This window comes from Pteropus medius, unplaced genomic scaffold (genome assembly GCF_902729225.1).
Source record: "Pteropus medius unplaced genomic scaffold, Ma_sr-lr_union100, whole genome shotgun sequence".
NCBI classification, from domain to species: Eukaryota; Metazoa; Chordata; class Mammalia; order Chiroptera; family Pteropodidae; genus Pteropus; species Pteropus medius.
The window spans coordinates 3,372,554-3,393,943 of NW_024349225.1; the positions used below are offsets into that span (position 1 = coordinate 3,372,554).

At 34.4% G+C, this 21,390-nt stretch overlaps 1 protein-coding gene and 1 long non-coding RNA gene across 5 annotated transcripts in view; one reads left to right on the forward strand and one right to left on the reverse strand.

The window, feature by feature from the left end:
* Positions 1-21,390, reverse strand: part of PLA2G4A (phospholipase A2 group IVA) — a 117,991-nt gene that overhangs the window by 47,405 nt on the left and 49,196 nt on the right. The window contains exons 4-7 of one of the 3 annotated variants that reach the window (XM_039881225.1): positions 20,603-20,751; positions 19,843-19,956; positions 9,702-9,739; positions 6,692-6,833 (exon numbers count right to left, since the gene is read on the reverse strand). In XM_039881225.1, coding sequence (XP_039737159.1) covers positions 6,692-6,833; positions 9,702-9,739; positions 19,843-19,956; positions 20,603-20,751 — 443 coding nt within the window. Of the gene's footprint in view, positions 1-6,691; positions 6,834-9,701; positions 9,740-9,972; positions 10,098-15,550; positions 15,680-19,842; positions 19,957-20,602; positions 20,752-21,390 lie in introns of those variants that run through there. The other 2 variants (XM_039881226.1, XM_039881227.1) reach the window with 2 other exon arrangements.
* Positions 17,586-20,656, forward strand: LOC120617548 (uncharacterized). 2 transcript variants are annotated; one of them, XR_005656951.1, is made up of 2 exons: positions 17,586-18,094; positions 20,390-20,656. It is a non-coding gene; the product is annotated as an uncharacterized LOC120617548 (long non-coding RNA). The 2 variants fall into 2 exon arrangements; XR_005656952.1 differs by having other exon boundaries at positions 17,586-17,842.

A 21,390-nucleotide genomic window follows, 5' to 3' on the forward strand; every position in this document is an offset into this window, starting at 1 on the left:
CCACAGAGACATTTTGAACCTACTGAATTTTTGGACCTACCAATTCAGAGCCAGTGTCCAGTAGTCCTCAAAAGGTCTAATTATTTCCTTTCCTCAGTACATGATTTCTCTAGTAAAATGTCAAAAGACCCTTTTGGAAAAGCTGGGAGAAAGATTCCTAGCATAAGTCTTTGGGAGTGTACTGGGATCCTTCAAGGAGACTCACCTCCCCTTTATTCTAGGGTTTCTGGCTCAAGTCTGGGAACTGAGGGGCCATGCCTATCTTTTTAAAAATTATATATATATATGTATATTATAAGGAACTGGTTCACGGGGATGATGGAGACTGGCAAGGCCAAATCTGCAGTATGGGCTAGCCATCTCCAGATCCAGGAGAGTCAATAGAGCAGTTCTAGTCTGAAAGCCAGCACAGAGGTCCAGGAGAAATGATGGTACAGACAAAGGCAGTCTGCTCGAGAATTCTCTCTTGCTCAGGGAAGCTGACCTTTCTATTCTATTCAAGCCTTCAACTGATTGGATGGGGCCCATCCACATTATGGATGGCAATCTGTTTATTCAAAATTCAAAGATTTAAATGTTAATCTCATCTAAAATCACTCTCCAAACTGACACATAAAATTAACCATCATAGCACCATTTCATGTTTTAAAGAAGCAAGAGAAAAGTATAGAACCAACTCTGCTTAAACTAGCAAGTCTTAAGGACAATGCTTAAAAATTATGAAAAATACAAAGAGCAAATTTTGGCCTGGTAAATTATACATTTCACAAAAACTTTTCACTTGTTAAATAGGAAAAAGATGATTTTCAATATAGAACACTATATTATATAAAAAATTTTTCCATAATGAAGTGTTATTCAGTAAAATATTGACAAACTATTTTACTTACAATACTTTTTAATATACCTACTCAACTTGATTAAATAATTTTTAAAATTTCTAAGAGAGTTTGTCATTTTATTGATTAGCATGAAAGGGGACTGTGAGGCAAAACAAGTTGAGAAGCATAAGAATTTTCTACACCGGTTCCTCATTAGTACCACAGATAAGTAGTTATAATCATTGAATTATGTGTTATGTGTTTCAGTTTTTTGTTGTTTTTAGTAATTATCACGTATAAATTATTCCTTTATCTCTTCTCATTGATGAGATCAGGCAAATGAAGAATGAAGATGTCACAAACTCCACATTATTGGAATTTACTTCTATGTCCTTTTTCTAATTTGCTCCAAATCATCTATATGTTCTTGTCAGTTTAGAGAAAAACCTGGTACAAATGTAAAAGCACAACCCTCTTTTCCCCTCTATTTTTGCTGAGTCAATTTTCTAAAGCGCCAACTGCCCCATATTCCAAAGCACAGAGCTAGAACACCTGAGCATACCCGCAAGAAGAGCACACCCTCAGCTGATCATGTCTCACCAACCTATAAAAGGGGTTGGAGAAGCTGAGTTGAAATAAGAGTTAACCTTAAGTGTAAAAGAGAATTTAAAAAGTAGCATTGATCTTTAACAATTAAATAGAACAGCGATTATCTCAATATTAAAACTATTTGGGCTTTAGACTGCTCGTTTGTGCATCCTAGATCTTCATGTGTTGTTGTTATTATTAATTATTATTATTTTGATAGAAGATAGAAGCAAAGACAGCAATTATTAAGTCTCATAGTTTGCTAGTGCATCTTCACAGCATCACCAATACCTTAAGCAATCACCGCAGTCTAGTGACGATCTGTCGCCATACAAAGTTATTACAATATTATTGACTATATTCCCTATACTGTGCATTACATCTCATGACTTTATTTTATAATTAAAGTTTGTACCTCTTAATCTCCTTCGCTATTTTTGCACCTCCCCTCCAGAGACCATTAGTTTATTCTCTGTATCTCTGAGTCTGTTTCTGTTATGTTTTGTTTTTAATTGCTTTTTTAAAGATTTCACATATAAATAAAACATAGTATTAGCATTTGCTTTCTTTGTCTGACATTTCACTTAGTATAACACCTTCTAGGTCCATCCACTTTGTCACAAATGACAAGATTTCATCCTTTTTTATGACTAAGTAATATTGCATTTTCTATATATATCACATCTTTATCCATTCATCTATCAATGGACACCTACGCTGTTTCTATATCTTGGCTATTGTAAAAATGCTGCAATAAATATAGGAATGTACATATCTTTTCGAATTAGTATTTTCATTTTCTTCAGATAAATACCTAGAAGTGGAATTGCTGAGTCATATGGTAGTTTTATTGTTAATTTTTTTAGGGACCACTGTACTATTTTCCATCATGGCTGGACCAATTTACAGTACCACCAACAGCACCTAAAGGGATTCCTTTTCTCCACATCCTCAGCAACATTTGTTATTTTTTGTCTTTTTGATAATTGCCATTCTGACAGACGTGAGATGATATCTCATTGTGCTTTTCATTTGCATGAGAAATGCAAATGAAACAACATATGTCTGTTGGCCATCTGTATGTTCTTTTTGGAGAAATGTTTACTCAAGTCCTCTGCCCATTTTTAAACTGTATTGTTTGCTTTCTGATATTGAGTTATATGAGTTCTTTATATATTTTAGATATTAACTCTTAATTTGGTATATCATTTGCAAATATCTTCTCCAATTCAGTATGTTGCCTTTTTGCTTTGTTGATGGTTTCCTTCACTGCACGAAAGCTTTTTGGTTTGATGTAGTTCCATTCATTTATTTTTGCTTTTATTGGCCTTGCCCACTGAGATGCATCCACAAAATATTGCTATGACCGATGTCAAAAATTTACTGCTTATGTTTTCTCTGGAGTTTTATGGTTTTAGGTCTTATATTTAAGTCTTTAATACATTTTGAGTTTATTTTTGTATATGGTGTAAGAAAGTGGTCCGGTTTCACTTTTTGTGTATGTAACTGTTCAGTTTTCCCAACATCGCACTAAAGAGACTGTCTTTTCCCTCATTTTATATTCTTGCCTTCTTTGTCATAGACTAACTGATCATATAAGCTCTCTGTTCCATTGATCTATGTGTCTGTTTTTGTAGCAGTACCATACTGTTTTGATTACTATAACTTTGTAGTATAGTTTAATATTAGGGAATGTGATACATCCAACTTTGTTCTTCTTTCTCAAGATCATGTTAGCTATTTGCTGTCTTTTGTGGTTTCATATAAATTTTAGTATTATTTGTTCTAGTTCTGTGAAAAACTGAGGTCCTAAGCTGTCTGTTTGTTGAAAACTAGGAAGAAGACTGTCACAGTGTCTGCACTGAAAATTGAGTAGTACTGTTCTTTGTCTGACGAGCTGCCACAACAGCCCACTCCTCCATACCTTAAAGAGACTGTTTTGCCAGTACTGAACAGAAAGTGAAGATCTTGGCAAGGATCAAAGGAAGTGGGAGCTTAAGACAGCCTTGGCCAAGAAGTAACATAAAAATAGGAAAATGTTACTTGTTTTCTGGGAATGGGTGGTGCTGAATATACCTAAACTGTTTTTTTTTTTTTTCTTCCAGAGAAAAAGTCTAGACTAAAACCAAAACAACAACAAAAGTTTTAATTCTAGGGATGACTTCCAAAAACACAAATTTAATATTTTTGAAGAATATCCCAGAGAAAAGCATAATTACCTCATTTTCCATCCGTTTGCAAAAAAAAAAAAAAAAAAAAAAAAAAGACTATTAGGCCAAATTTTATTTTTCCAGGAAGAATCCTTTCCACAAAACAAGGGAAAGTGGCCCCTGGGAAGACTGGACAATTGATATATTGAAGTTCCTAACTGGGGTTTGCAATCCATATATGATGTGAATCTGCATTTGAAATAAGTGGGACTATTTTCTCCTCTGAACTCAGAGGGAAGTGGCAAAAGGTAAACATAAGATAAGGAGTATGTCGATCCTATGGCAAGAAGTGAAGGATTTGCCATCTGATGACTTTCAATTTCTCTTTGATTAGAAGCCAAGTCTATCCGTTGTGAGAGGAACGGAGGGAGGATTAGCAGTAGAGAGTGAAGGAATTGACTGCTGCAAATAAGTGGAAAGCAGCTGGGCAGAGAAACTCTGAGACAAAGTCTCCCAAATGAAGATGAGGGCCGTGAAATTAACAGAGGCATCCGTTTCCTCCTTTTCCCTCTGGCAAACTCTTTCCTCGAGGCCTGGCCAACAGTACTCCACTTAAAGTCCTCTGTAGAGCGGAAAGATGTTTTCATCAACTCTCTTAGGGTCCCTGGCTGGGTCTGAAAATTAAACTGACAGAGAATAACGAGAGGACAGCCTACAGATTTATTTAATATAAGTTTTATGCGACACAGGAGCCCTCATAGGGATATGAAGACCTGAAGAAACAGTTAGACCTGAAGAAACAGTTAGGCTTGAAGAAAGGACAGTCATGTAGAAACACAGATCAGAGAGCAGGAGGTAAGCATAGGAAACTTGGGGAAATTTAGCAAGGCATGTTTGTTTGTATTCTTCTCAGTTACCCCTTTGTCTTTGGTAATAAGAATACACCTTTCCTCTGGGTAGAGGGAGAGGACACCTTGCACATGACGGCCTTATGACCTGTTTCAGAGAAGGAAGGTGAGCGACCGTCAGAGAGACCTGCCTGCTTCTGCTGTTTTCTCAAACATCTTCAACTTAAAATACTCAGTATACCAACGTGTCATATCTTGGTCTGGTGTGTCCTGAACCCCATCACCATCATCTCTATCACAGAAGGAAAGGATGGGTCGCCCTGTTGCAAGCCCTTACACCCTTGCGTTCACACCTCTTTTTACAAGAATTTAACATGTCGCTGTTTTATATCTGCTTAAATGTCTTTCTCCCTAGTTAGGCTTTAACCTCACCAAGGAAAGTGACTGTTCAGAATTAACCATCTCAGCTTTATTCTCTCTAGTTCTCAACAAATGACAAACGGCAGAAATAAAAAGAAAATCTGAAATTTTTTTTCTGTTCTAAAAATATAACAATATCAAACAAGGACAGGGATAAAAGCAGGTTGTCAAATTGCTGCTGAAAGGTTTAATATAGATAAAAAAAACGAAAACAGAAAACCCTTCCAGAAAACTAGAAACTTCTGAGAAATATGCTGAAAAGGAAGTGTCTTCAAGGGCTAATCATTAACCTGAGACCATAATCAACCGCAAGTGCTACCAGGGATCTGTAAGGTGACAGCAAGACATGGAATTAAAGAGAAGTGTCTGTTTTTTTTTTTTTTCAAATAGAAACTTCAGTGGATGTCTTGCTTCTCTTCTCAGCTTCTTTTTAGTAAAAATTCTCCATAACAACAGCAGCTATCTCAGCTCCAGCAGCTTGGCTTTCCACCGCTACGCTCAGCTAAAAATGCATTTGGATACCTGCCATCACATGCAGGACAGGGGTGCCCACCTGTCCATCCTACTCAGAATTTATGTCTCATATCCTATTGTATTTTGCAGTTAATTTATAATAATCTTTAATCTCCGGTCTATGGGCATATATGGAAATTCGTGTGTGTGTATTTTATTTATGCATTTAATGAAAATGTTATCTTATGTTTGATTTCAAATATTCAGTTAACAGAAAAGCTCAAAGAAATAAGTAATCAACTACCTGATTTGCCACTAAGATGAAATTTCATTATCATCTGATAAACATCATTGCAACAATTTTTAAAATTTTTTTTAAATTGACGTATTATTTGGATATAAACATTAGTTTCAGATTTATAGCATAATGATTTGATACTTACACATATTGTGAAACATCACAGGAGTCTGGTTAACATCCATCCCCATACATAGTTATAAAAAATTTTTTCTTGTGATAGGACTTTTAAGATCTACTCTCTTAGCAACTTTCAAATATGCAATAAATATTAACTATAGAAGCAAATTTTTGTAGATTTCAGATAGAAGAGCAGACCAATAGAAAGATAGATGGGTGGGTGGTTGGATAGATAGGTAGATAGATAGATAGATGATAGACGAGTGAGGGAATAGTGAATGAATAAATAGCCCAAAACTAAATTATACAATACAAGTTATTAAATAATTAATGCCATTTATTTCACTGGAATTTAAGGGAAAAAAAAAGAAGTTAAAGTACAATCGAAGAATTGTACTTTCAATATTTGTTCACAAAAATATTTTAATTTTAAGATCTCTTGATAATTAGTATTATAAAAACATTAAAATGTAGAAATCATTATTTTTAGCTACTTGGTCAATTTCAGATGACATATTTTAACTTTCTGCTATTAAGAATTTGGAACATTTCCTTCTACCTCCCCTATTTACACCTACCTGTTTCTGTTAATTATGCTATTAAGATTTATAACATTTTCTTTTTGTGCACTTGCTTTTTGTTCAGTAATTCCACAGTTGTTTAATCTTAGTCTATATTAAAACTAATTCAATAATCTTCTTATATGTGACACTAAACATTTTCTACCAATAAAATGAAAGTCTTATTTGTGCATAAGAAGGCATACGCCTCTTTTAAAAACTACACCTGATAAATATTTCCAAATATGGGTAGCATTTGTGATGACCTCCCTCAAAGAGCTTCCATTTATGAAACATGCAACTGTACCTTATCTTCAAAAGCAGAAGACATAATGCTCAGCCTTAATGTTTTCATATTTGGGTGAAATTAGGGAGCAAATACAAACAAAGTTATTATTAAATTGCAATAACATTTGAAAAATTTCCAACTCACATCACGTGTAGAATACAAGCCTTCACTGTTCTTTGGACCCAGGAGTTTCTTCATGTTCTCCTTTATGTTTTCTTTCCTCTGGTATCTGAAAGCTTTCTCCTGATCACACAGAGCCATGCTAAATCGGAGGTCTGGGGATGAGCTGTATATAAAGCAGAGAGTCATGACCCAAGGTCCCCAGTAGCCCTGTTAGACATCATCCAGTCCCCAGTAGCTACACTGATATAAGCTCACTGCTTCTCTCAAGCCATTTCCTAGGAAGGGATCTGAAAGAAGAGTATAACATGATGGCTCTCTTAAAGCTGCGCATTTTCAGAAAATGAGGAATATGAGATGTTTTAGAAAAAAAAACAAATAAGCAGACAGTAGTGATATTTGATCATTATAAATAATATTTTAATTACTATTACCCTAAGGATAAACATAGATAACTCACAAAAGATCAAGTATAATTAATAATGAAAAATAGAGAAATAAATATTTAATTTCACTAGCAAATATTAAAAATACAGTTACTGATAAATCAATAATTTTTTAAAGTACTTTAAATATCTGTTTTTTAATACTGGAAAAGGTAAAGTAACACTGTTATTCTCGTACATTTATTTCGGAAATATAAATTTGTAAAACACTTGAAAAGCGATTAGGCAATGAGCACTAAAAATAATTAAAATGTGTGTATTTCCCTCACCATAGTAATTATATTTCTGGATATCTACTTTAAAGGAAGTAACTGTGAATTTTGAAAAATCATTTAACTTTATTATCATACAATAAGGAAATGGTCATTAAATTATAGTGTATAAAAGTGCTGGATTACACAATTGTTAAATTTAATTATTATGAAGATCATGTAACAAGGGGAGAAAGAATAAAAGTGAATTATCATTTTTAAAACCAAATCCTGGGATAAACTCTTCTATTATTATTGTTTGTTGTAATATATTAAGTTGGGTATCTTCTAATGACTTTAAGGAATAAAAATCTACCTGCACAGCTGTCTCTGTGAATCTGCCCCAATTTATTTCCTTTTCTGCTCCTCAGGGGTAACAACTATCTTAAATTTGCTCTTTACTATTTCAATGTATTTCTTTATAATTTTACAATATATATTTATGTTCCTAAAATATATATAGGGTCATTTTGAAGATTTAAAATGTTTATGTAAATGTTATCGACTATATATATTCTGCAAATTATTTTTTTCCACTGGACATGTTTTTTTTTTTGAGAATCATCTCTGTTTATGTAAATAGAACTAATTCAAAAATTTTACTATTGTGGAGTATTTTCAATATATGAATATAGCATAATTTGTTTATCCATGAACATTGAGGTAGCTTCCAATCTATTGTTAACTATTACAAACAGTACCACTATGAACATCTGGTACACATGTGGAAAAGTTTCCTATAATATTTGCTCTTTAGAAAAAACATCTCATTAAATCATCGCAACAGATATGTTTATCAAGTGCTCTTATCTTACTTTACAAAAGTTATTAGAAATCTTTCAACCGTTTACATAATTAGCAGTTAAGACTGCTACCTGGCCACTTAGAAGGCTGCTTCTTAAATATACCGTGCTGATCATTATCTCACATTAAGCACAAGAAGCATGATTTTTAAAAATCTATGATCAGAGCAATGAATATAGATGTTTAGAATGTACTAGTACAAAAATATCTGGAAGAAAGTTTTTAAAGTGCTGAATAATTTCATAAACATGGTAACAGTATGTTTCATTTATTTCTTATGTATTACCTTTAACCAGTTAATTTTTTAAACTTGTTTTATATTTAATGAAAGACATCCATAGAAAATTATATTTTTTTAAAGAAAAATTTCCATTTTAGAGTCAAGATGTAAGTTCACACGTAAAAGTAGAATTTAATTAAAGTTCATTATAAATTTATATTAAATTACTTCCAGACACATGTAAATTATTGAGGTGAGTTTTTCCTACATTTTCTGATAACTATGTTTTGTTAAAGCCTATTTCTTTTACATTATGTGGTCCTAATTACATCAGTGATGACCATTTCCCATTAAAACAAATAGCAATACTTTCATAGTCAAATAACAAAAATATTTCTCATCTCATGTCAAAATAAACCACTTGTAAGCAAGTGTCAGTGTAATACAGAATAATACAACACAAAAGTTTGGACCATCCTCTGATACATCCTGACATCTCATCTATTACGGGACTGTAGTTACTTATACTAAGGGATCAAAATAAGAGAACAAAGTGTCTAAACTCAATGTTAATGTATTCATTACCATACATTTGGCAGATAACAAGATAGGAAAATGTGACACTAATTTGTATGGCATTCGTGTAAATAAAATGTGCACTAGTAACTTTGGCAAAACATACTTCAACAGGGAAGTTCAAAGAGACGCAGGGAGGTTAAGAGAGGTGGGATCCACTGAACTCTGAGTTAAATCAGAGATGAGCTAATTCTCAAGGCAGGCCTGACCTCCCTAAGATTCACCATTTGAAAATAAATGATTTTCTTGCTTCCAGTTTTGGAGGCCACTTTGAAAGTGACATCCTTCATGGAACTTTAACCATTTGTAGTCCTGTTGATCACTATGAACAAAATCAGTCTCAATTTTCAGTTTTTCCTCTTTATAGTTTCCTGTCTATATTCGCTTTCACATTTTTGAATATCTATCTAAATTAGCAATAGAAAATAGGCTTAAATAACTATAGTCATTTCTATGGAAATAAATATGTAACTTGAGGAGGGCCCTTTCTAAAAGCCCTTATTCTGACATCTATTATCTAACTAGCAAACTACAGGAAAATTAAGCAAAGAGTATTAGATTTATTTTTTTAACACTCTAGCTATTAGAAGAGAGCAAAAGAAAAGCAAAGTGTATTTAATGTACTTTTTATGCTCAAAGCTGTTAGAATTATTTCATCTAAAAATAATTTTGAACAGTTAAAATAAGTCAGTGGAGCACTCAAAGTATTTTCCATCTAATAAAATAAGTGCGCTTACCAAACTTCAAGGGACATTTCCAGGATCATTTCAGTGACCTAAAACAAATACATTTGATTAGGGCATAAATGGATGTGTGTTATATACAATGCAAACAAAGGCAAAATAATTTTTGAATGCCAGAATATTTTTAAGCTAACCCTCCTCCCCCGCCAAAATAAAAGTAACATAGGTCCATGGAGATCTGAAATTATAGGTGTATTTCAATAATTTTTTTTGCTATTTTTTATATGTCTACTTAATAAGTCATTTTAGCAAATATAAGAATTGCCTCTGCATGGTTGTTTTCCTCCTTCACTGAAATGAAGGAGTTCAGTTCCACAATTATGATTCGCAAAAGAAAAATTGCAGTGGCTGACCCTGGGCCTCAAAATCAGAGGCCAGAGTAGATGGGAGATTAAAGAAAGACTGGAGAGAAATTCATATGTGTGCATTTGTGACATGAGGGCTGTAGAAAACTGCAGACAGAATACCTCTTCAACGTGGGCGGCAGGACCCAGGGACCAGCCAACTGTGGTCAGCTCAAGAAATACTGCAAATGCGATGTGGGGCTCAGGTTTTTATTTTTTCAACACTATGCGAACCAACCAAACTCCTGCCAATGGGCCAATTCTGGTTTAACAGAAAAGAAAGGGAGTAATAGCCACAAAACAGAGGGGTAGTAAAAGGTATCTTTCCAAGACTATGAATCTGTTGTATAGAAAGATCTTCTTAATATTCTCCCTGCCATGGGTAATGAATAATATAACTTCAGGTTGTTAGGAGAACAAAATAAGAAAATGTTTTGAAAGTTCGTGCACGATGGTAAGATGGTACTATTATTTTTATTATATCAGTTACCATAAGAACATAGAGTGAACCTTTTTAATACCGTCGAATATAAAAGAACTAGGAAATGTCTCTTAAAACGTGAAAAGAATATTTTCAGAACCAAGCTGTAGATAATGGGCTTTGTTTTCTTTTTGGTTTCAGGGATGGAAAAAAAACAAACCAAAGGGAACTTTGGTTTATTTTAAACTTTCAGAAGCTTAAAATAAGTTCATGGATAATTCTTAGTACTGAATTTTATGAGTAAGAAAAAGGTATGGAAATTATCTACAAAAATTTGCCTCTGTCACTAAACTTTAAGTTCTTTTTTATGTAGGTCTCTATTACTAGTTCACTACACAATATTTGGCATACAGCGTATAATCAATAAATATTTGTTGAATGACTGTGCATGTGTATGAGAGGGAGCACATCTGGCAATCTTTTTTAATCAAGAACATCTTATTTCTACTCGAGATTAGATCATGGGCTGGTCCAACCCAGACAGTTTTCTTAGGTATGGAATTCTATGAACCTTACTTTATTCATCAAAACAGCACTTAAATATTACTTTGAAGTTAATAAATAATCAAGAGTCCCAGTACAAATGGTTTATTATTTTTTTAACATGCCCAGATGAATCATAGTTCAGTTATAAGTCAAAATGGTGACTGGCTTCTAAATAATGTAGCTGCGGTCTATTCTACTAATGAAAGCACTTCTCAGACCATATCCTGAAGCACATTATTAAAATTTTAGCACAAATTTCAAAATTTCAAATAAAGTCTTTCCCAAAGAGGGCTTAGAGAAAAATTTAATATTAAATGAAATTACTTTGAATAGTTAGTAACAAAAACAAGACACGGATAAAACATAGTCCGTTTGGTTCCCCCCCTCCCCAAAAAGCTGATATTAAAATCAGCTGATATTAATATCAGCTGGAAAGCTGATATTAAAATAAGACTAGATTTATTGTTTTTATCTCCAGATGGCAAAAGTACCATGAGATAATGAAAATTAAAAAAAGAATAATATTATAATCTAATGTGGATTTTGCTAATCAAAAAATTCAAAGCTGAAAGGGGCTTCCTATTCCAACATGCCCCCTCATGACAGAGAGTGTTCAGCGACAAGCTGGCTTCCCAACTGGCAGGTCCCTAAGCAATTTCTATATTAAAATAGTCAATGCCTGAGTATATATAATATCTTATCTTGACAACTGAATAAATAAAAGAAAATCAACCGTGCTGTTTATGGTCATATTTGTCTCCTCCATAAGAATGCTCCTTCTACATCCATCCACAACTTTTTTTTAACTAAGGTATTTATGGCCCTAGACAGACTGAGAAGACTATAAATGAAGGCAGGATGAGAGAAGACACAGGATTTTTTCCCTGCCATTTGGAGTATTACAGAATGTGTTGCCATGGTTCCCGTCCCATGGGTTTGGGATCCTCACTTCCACATGTTGCCCCAGCGGATCACCCACAATCCAGAGGAAATTTTAAACTCTCCCACTTGATGCACTATGTTCAGACATGCTATGAAGACTGACGTTCATAGTCTTTCTGTGCCTTTTACCTGGAACATGTCATTTCAGAAAGCATCTCTGCACTGAGGCTTCCAGGTTGCGTTATCAAGGCAGCTAGAAGGAAAGGTGGCTAAATCTCCAAATGGCTCTCCCTAACCCATAATATTTCGCTAGAAACCAGAACAAATGAGAAGAATTCCACCTCTCCTAGGAATTATAAATATAAGAAGCAAGCTGTACTCGGTGTACATTCCTGTGGGAAACAAGTTTCTTCTTTGAATTCCGTAGTGGAAAACAATTTGAGATGCTCACAATGGGGATGTTTAATTGAGGGAGGGGGAAGGAGGATTAGAGAAGAGAAACTATTAAAAAAAGAGAATGCCATTTCAGGCTTTAAAATCTCTTAAAAAGTATCTAAACCCCTAATTCTTTTGCAAACTTTCCAGGGTCATTTTGAAATAATGAAGCTAAAGCAACAAGCCTAATGCCTGACATTAAGAAGATCTTTTAAAATTACTATAAGATGCACACGGTCAAATAATTTTAAAACTTGAGAATCTATACTATTAATTACTGAAGAGCTCTTCAAATATGGCATGCTTTCTCTTATTAATATACTTCAGTATTTACAACCTTTACTCTCAATAAAACATCATTTCGAATTCTGATCCCTCTTAAGTCAATTTACCATTTTTTTTCTTGGTAAAAGCAAAGAGCAACTAGTCACTATGTTGATTCAATAATCACTTACATCTTTCAAAAAACACATAGAATATTTTCTGCTTTACCTATATTTACCCATGCAAGATAAAAAGTAAAATTATATTTAAAAAAAATAAGGGCCACTTTTACTAAGAATCATATTTTCAAACCCTCCATCCTAAGAAGAAGAAATCAGATGTGTATCTAACAAGAAGGTAATTCAAGTACAGACAGAAATAACAAGCCCACCAGTATAAACCAGGTCACATCTAAATAAATTTTGGGTGTTAAAAATTGAGTGAGACCCTGCTAAAATCATTTTTTTAAATGTATATGATTTTCTCTTTTTCTGATAACACTAAAAACTGGTATTTATTATTTATTATTGAGATATCTTTGGCATTTAACATTATATTAATTTTAGGTATATAACATAATGATTTGATATTTGAATACATTGCAAAGTGATCACCATAGTAAATCTAGTTAACATATATGATTCCTTAATAAAACAAAATTAGCATTCACTACTAGGAATCATCTCATCAATCATCAACCAAGAATTCAGAATAACTGGGCCCCCCTACCCCCGCAAAATATCCCTGATGGTATTATAAGATGTGAAAGATAAAAAACACACTGTTACCCCTGTAGCCATGTCCACTCTACCACACAGTTTTCCTCCTGACACTTGATCGTGACCTCTCTTTCCTTAATTCAAGATCTCTTTTCCTTATGTGGACTTTGGAAATTCTGAGAGAGCTGGGTAATCAGATTTCCTTGAGCGCCAAACTGAAATACTCTCTTTTTCTCCAAGTGGGAATTTCTCAGACTCTAATTTTTCTCTTTTTGAAATTTCACTTACTTTTGTTTTATCTGCCTGAGCACTTTCCAGGTTTTCTGTATTTCCTATAAACGCATTAATTTATCCATTCATCTAAAAATGATTCAAGTGCCTAATGTATGTCAGGCTGGGTATGCAATGGTAAATAAATTGAAAGTGTTCTACTCTCTGAAGAAATCTAGGTCCAGTAGAGGACCCCAAGGACATGAGTGCATTCTAAAATGCCCTGTAATTTAAACCTTATAAATTGCAATAGTGTCAGAAAAGATTCACTTATGTTTCCATGGCTAGTATCCCCACCCCCCAAAATGCATTCTCTCTTTAAGCCAGGAAGTTGAGCTACATTTGAACTCTGCTTGGCATCAATCTGATGGCATTCACATCTTAACCAAAGACCTCCCAAATTTCTTACAAAATTATACCGTTTATTTTTTCCCTCCAAATTGCTGTCTCATTCACTTAGGTAAACTGTGGTCTTTGTCTTCACACATCAATATGGAGTTTTCCAATGAAATTATACTGATACTATCTTAACATTCTGAACTCCCATGTTTTTAACCTTTGCCACTATCTCTTTTTATAGAACTACCTTATTCATTTTCAACTTTAATAGGAAATAAGCAATAAAAAATATGATCAGCCAAATTAAATACCACAGAAGCCATGAGATATGGCAATTTTTAAACAATAACACTAACTTCTAAATAAAGATGGCAAATTAAAAACACCATACTGTGTAAACTTAGAGGCTACCCACCTTCTTCAAAATATTGACCAAAACAAACTTATTTTATCTAGAGAATAAAGAAGTGTAATATTTCTCTGTCTTACTTTAAAGCCTTAGTATTTTCATAGTTTTCTTGAAGTGAACTACTTTGTTTACACAAAACATTAAATTCTGAAGACACTATATCTTTCTACCTTAAAATGGGATAATGTAACCCAAAGCCACACTTGATATATTCAGTAATGGGTGACCAGAGCACTTTTGAGCCGTGTTGAAACAAATGATCACTAAATTTGTAGGCTCTACCTATATGTAAATAAGTTGATTTGGGTCAGTAAGTTCAAACAAATAAGTAATTTTAATAGTCAATTGTCAGTTTCATGAAGTACATGACAAATAGTTAAATAGAACCGATTACAATTATAATGAGAATATCTAAAACTTATTTAGTGCTTAAGCCCTGGCACTGTTTTAAAACTCTCCGCGTATTAACTCATTTAACCATAATTACAACCTTAAGAGGTAGATACTACCTTCTATAACACTGTTTTGCATGGCAAAGAGAAAAAAAAAATCTAATATCACACAGTTAATAAGTAGAATCATCATTCCAACCCAGGCGTAGGCCACCTGACACTGAGCTTGGCGTCAAAAGCAGCCAGTCTCACCAGTTTCTCTCAAATGTCAACTTTGATGCTTTCTAAACTTATGACTCTAACAAACACAACCTAACCCAGATTTTATACCTGCTAGCTGGAAAACAAAAACAGTGACCCCAGCCCTAAAACTGGTTTTCTCCTAAAAAAAAAAAAAAGGTTCTAAAATTGGTTTGAATGATATAGATCATAGTCTCAGGATCATCGTAAGTTCCTGCTTTTCAACTTCAGCCGATCTCCACTGCCACTAAGCACTCATTCCATTCAACTCTGGCTGACACATTAAAGCTGTTGCTACACTTATTTTCCTCAAGTCACCCGGTATTCACCAGACTCATCACTTTCCACAGAAGCAGTCTGCTAAAGCTGCATCAACTTTTTATTTTCAATATCAAACATTTTCTGTTTTGCCTATTGACTTTTCTCTTACTAACACTTCTGCGGAAAAAAAGCCAACCCCTGTTTGCTCTAAATTCCCCATCACCTGGTCAAAAATCTCCCATGACTCATTGCTGTCAGTAAGATAACATCCAAATTCCAACAACTGAATTTGAGCTCTGCTGTGGTCTGAGCCCAAAGTACCTGTTCTTCCCTCACGCACGAATGCTCTGCTTCCATCACACCTGTCTAGACGCCGTTTCCTGAACACGCTTTGCTGTGTAGTTCTGTGAGTATGAGCAAAGTCTCAGGATGTTCTCTCTACCAGAACTGCCTTCCGCTCCCTTTAGTGATCTAACTACATCCTTCCTTTAAGGGCAAGCTTAAGCCACTGATACCCATTGTAACCCACAATGACTCACTGTACCCCCCACCCCTCTTTGCTTCGGTCCTCAACTCTTACCACTCTCCGTACAATTCTTTATGTTCCAGTCATACCTTCCTCCCTGCTGCTATGCAACATGCCAGACAAGCTTTTCCTTCAGGATTTTTCTTTCTACTCAGAGAGACTTCTGTCCTCAGATATCATCAGAAGTGCTTCTCTTAGCCATAGTTTTTAGATTGTGCTTGCAACCTCTCTCACACGCCTGTATGTATGTATATATATATATACATAAAATCTCCTCTCCTCCTTCCCTGGTTTATTAGCACTTATCACTATCACTATCTAACACAAGTATCTTTTACTTATTTATCTTGCTTCTTATCTATCTAAGTAGAATATGAGTTCCATGAGGGTACAGAGTCTTGTTTGTTCTTTTAAATACTGCTTACAGACTGTCTGCCACACAGTAGGTACTCAATAATTATTTGCGAGATGAGTGAATAAATGAATGAATGAATAATTCTTTTTATAACTCACTGTACATATTATATATACTTTTTATTTGAGATTTAAAATTAATATGTAAATATTAACCTCTAATAAATAGGCTAAAGTATTTAGAGGTGAAGCATATTGTCTGCAATTTGTTTTTCAGTGCATCCAAAAAGTTGATGGATGGATAGAGGAGACCTATGTGGCAAAGCAAATACAGTAAAACGTTAATTGTAGAAACTTAGGTAGTAGATATGTGGGTATTCAGTGTACAAATCTTTCAATGTATTACATGCCTGAAAATTTCTGTAATAAAATTTGGGAAAAACATAATGTTTTAGAAAGGTCTTCCGTGACTACATAAACTTTAGTTGCCCACCAACTGTTCTATATTGCATTTCTCTATTTTATTTTCTTCATAGTATTTATCACTAGCTGATGTTGTGTTGATTATCGTTTTACTTTCTGTTGCCTATTTACCTCCCCCATTAGAATGCAAGCTCCCTGGGAACCAGGAAATCATATATCAGGTCCCCTGCTGCTTGCCTATCACCTAGAATATCACATGGAAAATAAGTGTTTAATAATAGCTCTTAAGTAAGTCAGTGAATAGATGCCTCATGATACTGCGTATTATATTAATTAGCCATTTACACATGAATGTCTACTTTCCAAAGCGATTATTAATTACTTAAAATTGAACTGTTTGTAGCCTTCTTAATATTTAGGAATGTTTTAGGTGCACAATAAAAGCTTAAATTCTCATAATAAAAAATAATCCATTGGCAGATATTTTAAAATTACATATAAAATTTTTTATTGTTGCATTATGATTATTTTGTTTCTATATCTGTAAAATGGGGGGAATTGAAAACTCTGGGGTGAAAATGGTCAAATGAAAAATAAGACAGTCTTCCTAGATCACAGAATTTTGTTATTAGAAAGGTTCTTAGAAATAAGTTAACAGAAACCTTCATCGTAGAGATGAAGAAAATAGGACTCGGAAAAAATGACAACTCAGACATCCTAGAGGGATGTTGGTGACAGAGACAAAAGGAGAGTTGAGGTCTCCCCATTCCCAGTTCCTACCCCGAGAGGGCAGAGCAGGCCCTTTTGGAGTCTGGCATCTCCATCTTGAGGCTCCTGCTTTTTCCTCCAGCTGGCTCCTGGCCACAGAAATCTCTATGTTGACTCAGTATTAACTTTTGGATGACAAAATTTTGAAGGAATTTTTACTAATAATGTCTTGGCTTGCAGCAAGTGTACTCCCTTTGCCATATCCAAGTGATTTTTACTAGACCCGATTGCTGTAACCATCAAGAATTGCTTAAAAATCTCTTCTCTCACAACCTCTGTGAACATTGTAGAAAGAAGACTGTCCTCTTCTGAAAGAGGGATTCAGAGATGAGGAGAGGCTGGGCGGCTTGCAGAGGGCACAGCACATGACCCAGGGAAGGGGAAGGGCAAGGAGCTGCCCAATCAGCCGTCACTCATTCACCTTTCCCCCCACTCCCATCACAAGTCCCTGACTCAAAGAATTGTCATTCGGATGAAAACTGCAAAGGACTGTTGAGAATGGAATAATGAAAAACAGCTGGCCAACGGTTTTCTCAGGCACAGTAAGGAAAATAATTACGTCAACTACTTTAAATTCAGGAATGTAGAAAGCCTGGGGGTTACACACCTAACCATAGGAAATGACAGGAGAAGAGGAAATGCATGTCTTCCTACAGCATCTTCTCTTATATTTAGCCTTTGTATCACAGACCGAAGGGCAGGGGGAAAAAATTCTTCTTTGGAAAGGCCAATCTATGTTTACAAAGCTGTCAACAAATGTTTATTGAGAACTGACCCAAGCAACATGCCATAGGGTAAGGTCTGTAAATGCCAGCCTTCGACCACTTCTAAACTTGACCCCACTGCTCACCAACATGTACCTGCCAAGCCCTGTAACTCGCCATGCCCCAACTTGCTTTCTTCTTTCAAGACTCCATGCTTTCGTAGTTTCCTCTGCCTCAAATGCTCACAACTGCTTCTCTGCCTGCTGAAATTCTACTCTTTTCTCAAAAACAAAAACATATATATAGTGCTTCATATCTACCAGGCAATGTTGTAAGCACTATATATATGTACGCACACATTTATATGTATACAGTATTCATATATATATATTTCTATAATCAATTATGTATTTAATATTAAATAAATTGTATACTTAGTAAATATTTGGCTAAGTAATATGTAACCCACATTTTATATAATAAATTTTATGAAATTACAATTAAATATGCAATTATATTTAATATATGTATATGCAATATACACTATTTTATACATACATTATATATGTAAATCATAATGACTCTCCTATGAAATATCATCTCCATTTTAAAGATGAGTAAATTGAGGCACAGAGGAACTGTGATTTCCCCAGGATGAAACAGACCTGGACTTTAAACGCCAAAGTGCTTTGCTTCAAATGCCAAAGTATTAACCATTGTGTTCACTGTTTAACCTGTTCAAAACCAGCTACTGAAACAGGGCCACCCCCGCCTCCTTTTACAACGCAATCTGTCTTTATTCTGATTCTGTCTTCCCACTGCACTCTGCACATACCTCATTGATATTTACTTCCCTGTGTGGTGGTTTCTTTTCATCACATGTATCTACCTACATCTACTTCTCATTAAACAGTTTAAATAATTCAGTCCCAATTAATACCACAGATGGGTTAAAAGGAAGAAGAGGTCATTTAGTATGATAATGGTCAGGAAGGAGGTGAGGGTTAAGAAATTGGTAGGTTTGGGTGAGCGGAGGGATTTAAAAACTCATTCAAAGGATGAACAAAATACAAGGTTCCTCTGAACAAGAAGAAATGAAGACATTTAAGCATTGATACTGGCCCTCAAGCTGTTTATGTTTCTCACTATAAACTACTAACTTAGTTTCATATAAAAAAATTCAAAATCCAAAGAGTTGGGTCTGTATAAATAATTTTCCTAGGGTTTTATTATTCCTGGATAAATTACTGAAATTTCAGAAATGCAGCAAACCTAGAAATATGAAGTTAACAATAACCTCAAGACCATTCCTACTGCATTTTTACTGCTTCGGCCCTAACTATTTGAGGATCACTTGAGACAGAAATACTCCTCTACACAGGCTTAATTTATTACTGAACATGAAATTGTAGAATAGCTTCCTCATTCCAACAATTTTCTTTGAGTTCATCCACTCCTTCTCTCTCTCTGTACCATTCTTCTCAAATTTTATATCTTCCTTCATCCTCCCAAATGTTTTGTGTTCAAAGTGCTGATGGGGTCCAAAGCCATTGCTTAATCTCAATGTTATCATTTGAAGCAACAAAAGAGACTAATGCCTCAGTAGTATTTGGTGTAATACCTCAACCAAAGTTTATAGATATCAGAATAATAAAAGATTAGGACAAGAAGTAAAAGGGAAAAAATTTTTTCTTTAAGAAACAAAACATTCTTGTAAATACATGCATAAATATAAATATAAGTAAACAAAATTTCCAAGTGTCAAACCCAACTTTCTGGAATAAAAAATAGATTTTATCTGATATAAAGTTGAAAATTAATTCTGTTGTGTTACATACTTGGTTGAAAATAAAAGGAACCTCTTTCTTCTCTCCCACTTTCATACAAGATATGGGAAATGTTGCTGTCCCCAGAGTTTCATCCATGACATAATTGGCATCCATTAACGTGATCTATAGAGAATAAAAGACAGATCATGAGTATCAAATTTCCCGTGGTTTTGGAAATAATATCTAAAGTCTCCACCACATGTAAAAAATGAAATTTCTCAGATGATAGATAACAGTCATTTGAGAGTCTCAATATTCAATCAATAACAATACTTTGTTTTTATCTTTCTAAATACTAAATTTTCAACTAAAATAATAATTAATTTTTCACTTTCCCAATTAACCTACTCATTATCATGTGTTCAAAAATGAAAATTATCCCCTCTCAAGGGAAATGTTATTTTGGAATATGAGAAAGAAATTAATGTCAAAAAATCCCCATGCAACTATTTTGACAAAGATTTATTTTAACGTATTTTAAAGGCAATTGAAAATATTTTTATTTTATTATACTTGGATCTTCCTCTTTATAACAGAAAATATGTTCTCTCCAAAGCACACGGAGAGTATAAAAGAGTCTTCCTAGCTCTGCCTAACTCCTGCATTGACCACCCACATAACGTGATGTGCACCATCTAGAAGCTGGTCTACTACGCTGCCCAGCTGGACTCCATGACTGAGAGAGGGAAAAAGGCAGTAAAGGGATAAACTCAAGCACTGGCCTCAAATGAATGATGACCATCTAACAGTCCGCAAAGGATTCACTTACCTCCAAAACATTTTCCTGATTTGGGTCCAAAATAAATTCAAAGGTCTCATTCCACACGGGGTTTATGTCATTATTAAAGTGTCTTGTTCTCTTCCTGCTGTCAGGAGTTGAGGAGATGAAAAGTTCCACGTAGGGGTCTGGAGTGTCAACTATAGACATTAAACACAGATGGGAAGGAGGCAAATGTGACTCATAGTTTCAAATTTGTTTTTATTAATATGTGTTGCAGTAACATATTCAAAATATCTGAGACATGATAATATAGAAGAACATCATAGGTTATATACATTTTATATATTATATCTCTGATGTTCGTAATGGTCCTATAAGAATCATTTATTAGGTGATTTATTTAGAATTCCTCTGTCCTCCTCAGGGGCATGTTCACCGAAGTCAACATCTCAGTCCAACTACTAGACAATGATTGTAAACTCTCACCCAGCTAATTACAGCATAACCGTCACCCCAGGACTATGATAGCGACAAGATCATGGGTTCGGGATCATGATACTTGTCTACGTTAGAAAAAAATCCCAATTACTTTATTTGTCAAACAAAATAATGAGAGTCAGTGTGAGATAAATATAAATGTACCACCTAGTATGGTGGTACAGGTTGTGCACTGAACAGCTCTAAGAGGTGGGATTTATATTAGTAATCAACATATATTTCTGTATTTATTATGGCAGTATTCAATGAAATGGTATTAGGTGTCTCAAAGAAGTGACAGCTTTTTCTATTGACATAAAGGTCCTTTTGAATCTGGGCATGATATGCGTGCCATTTTA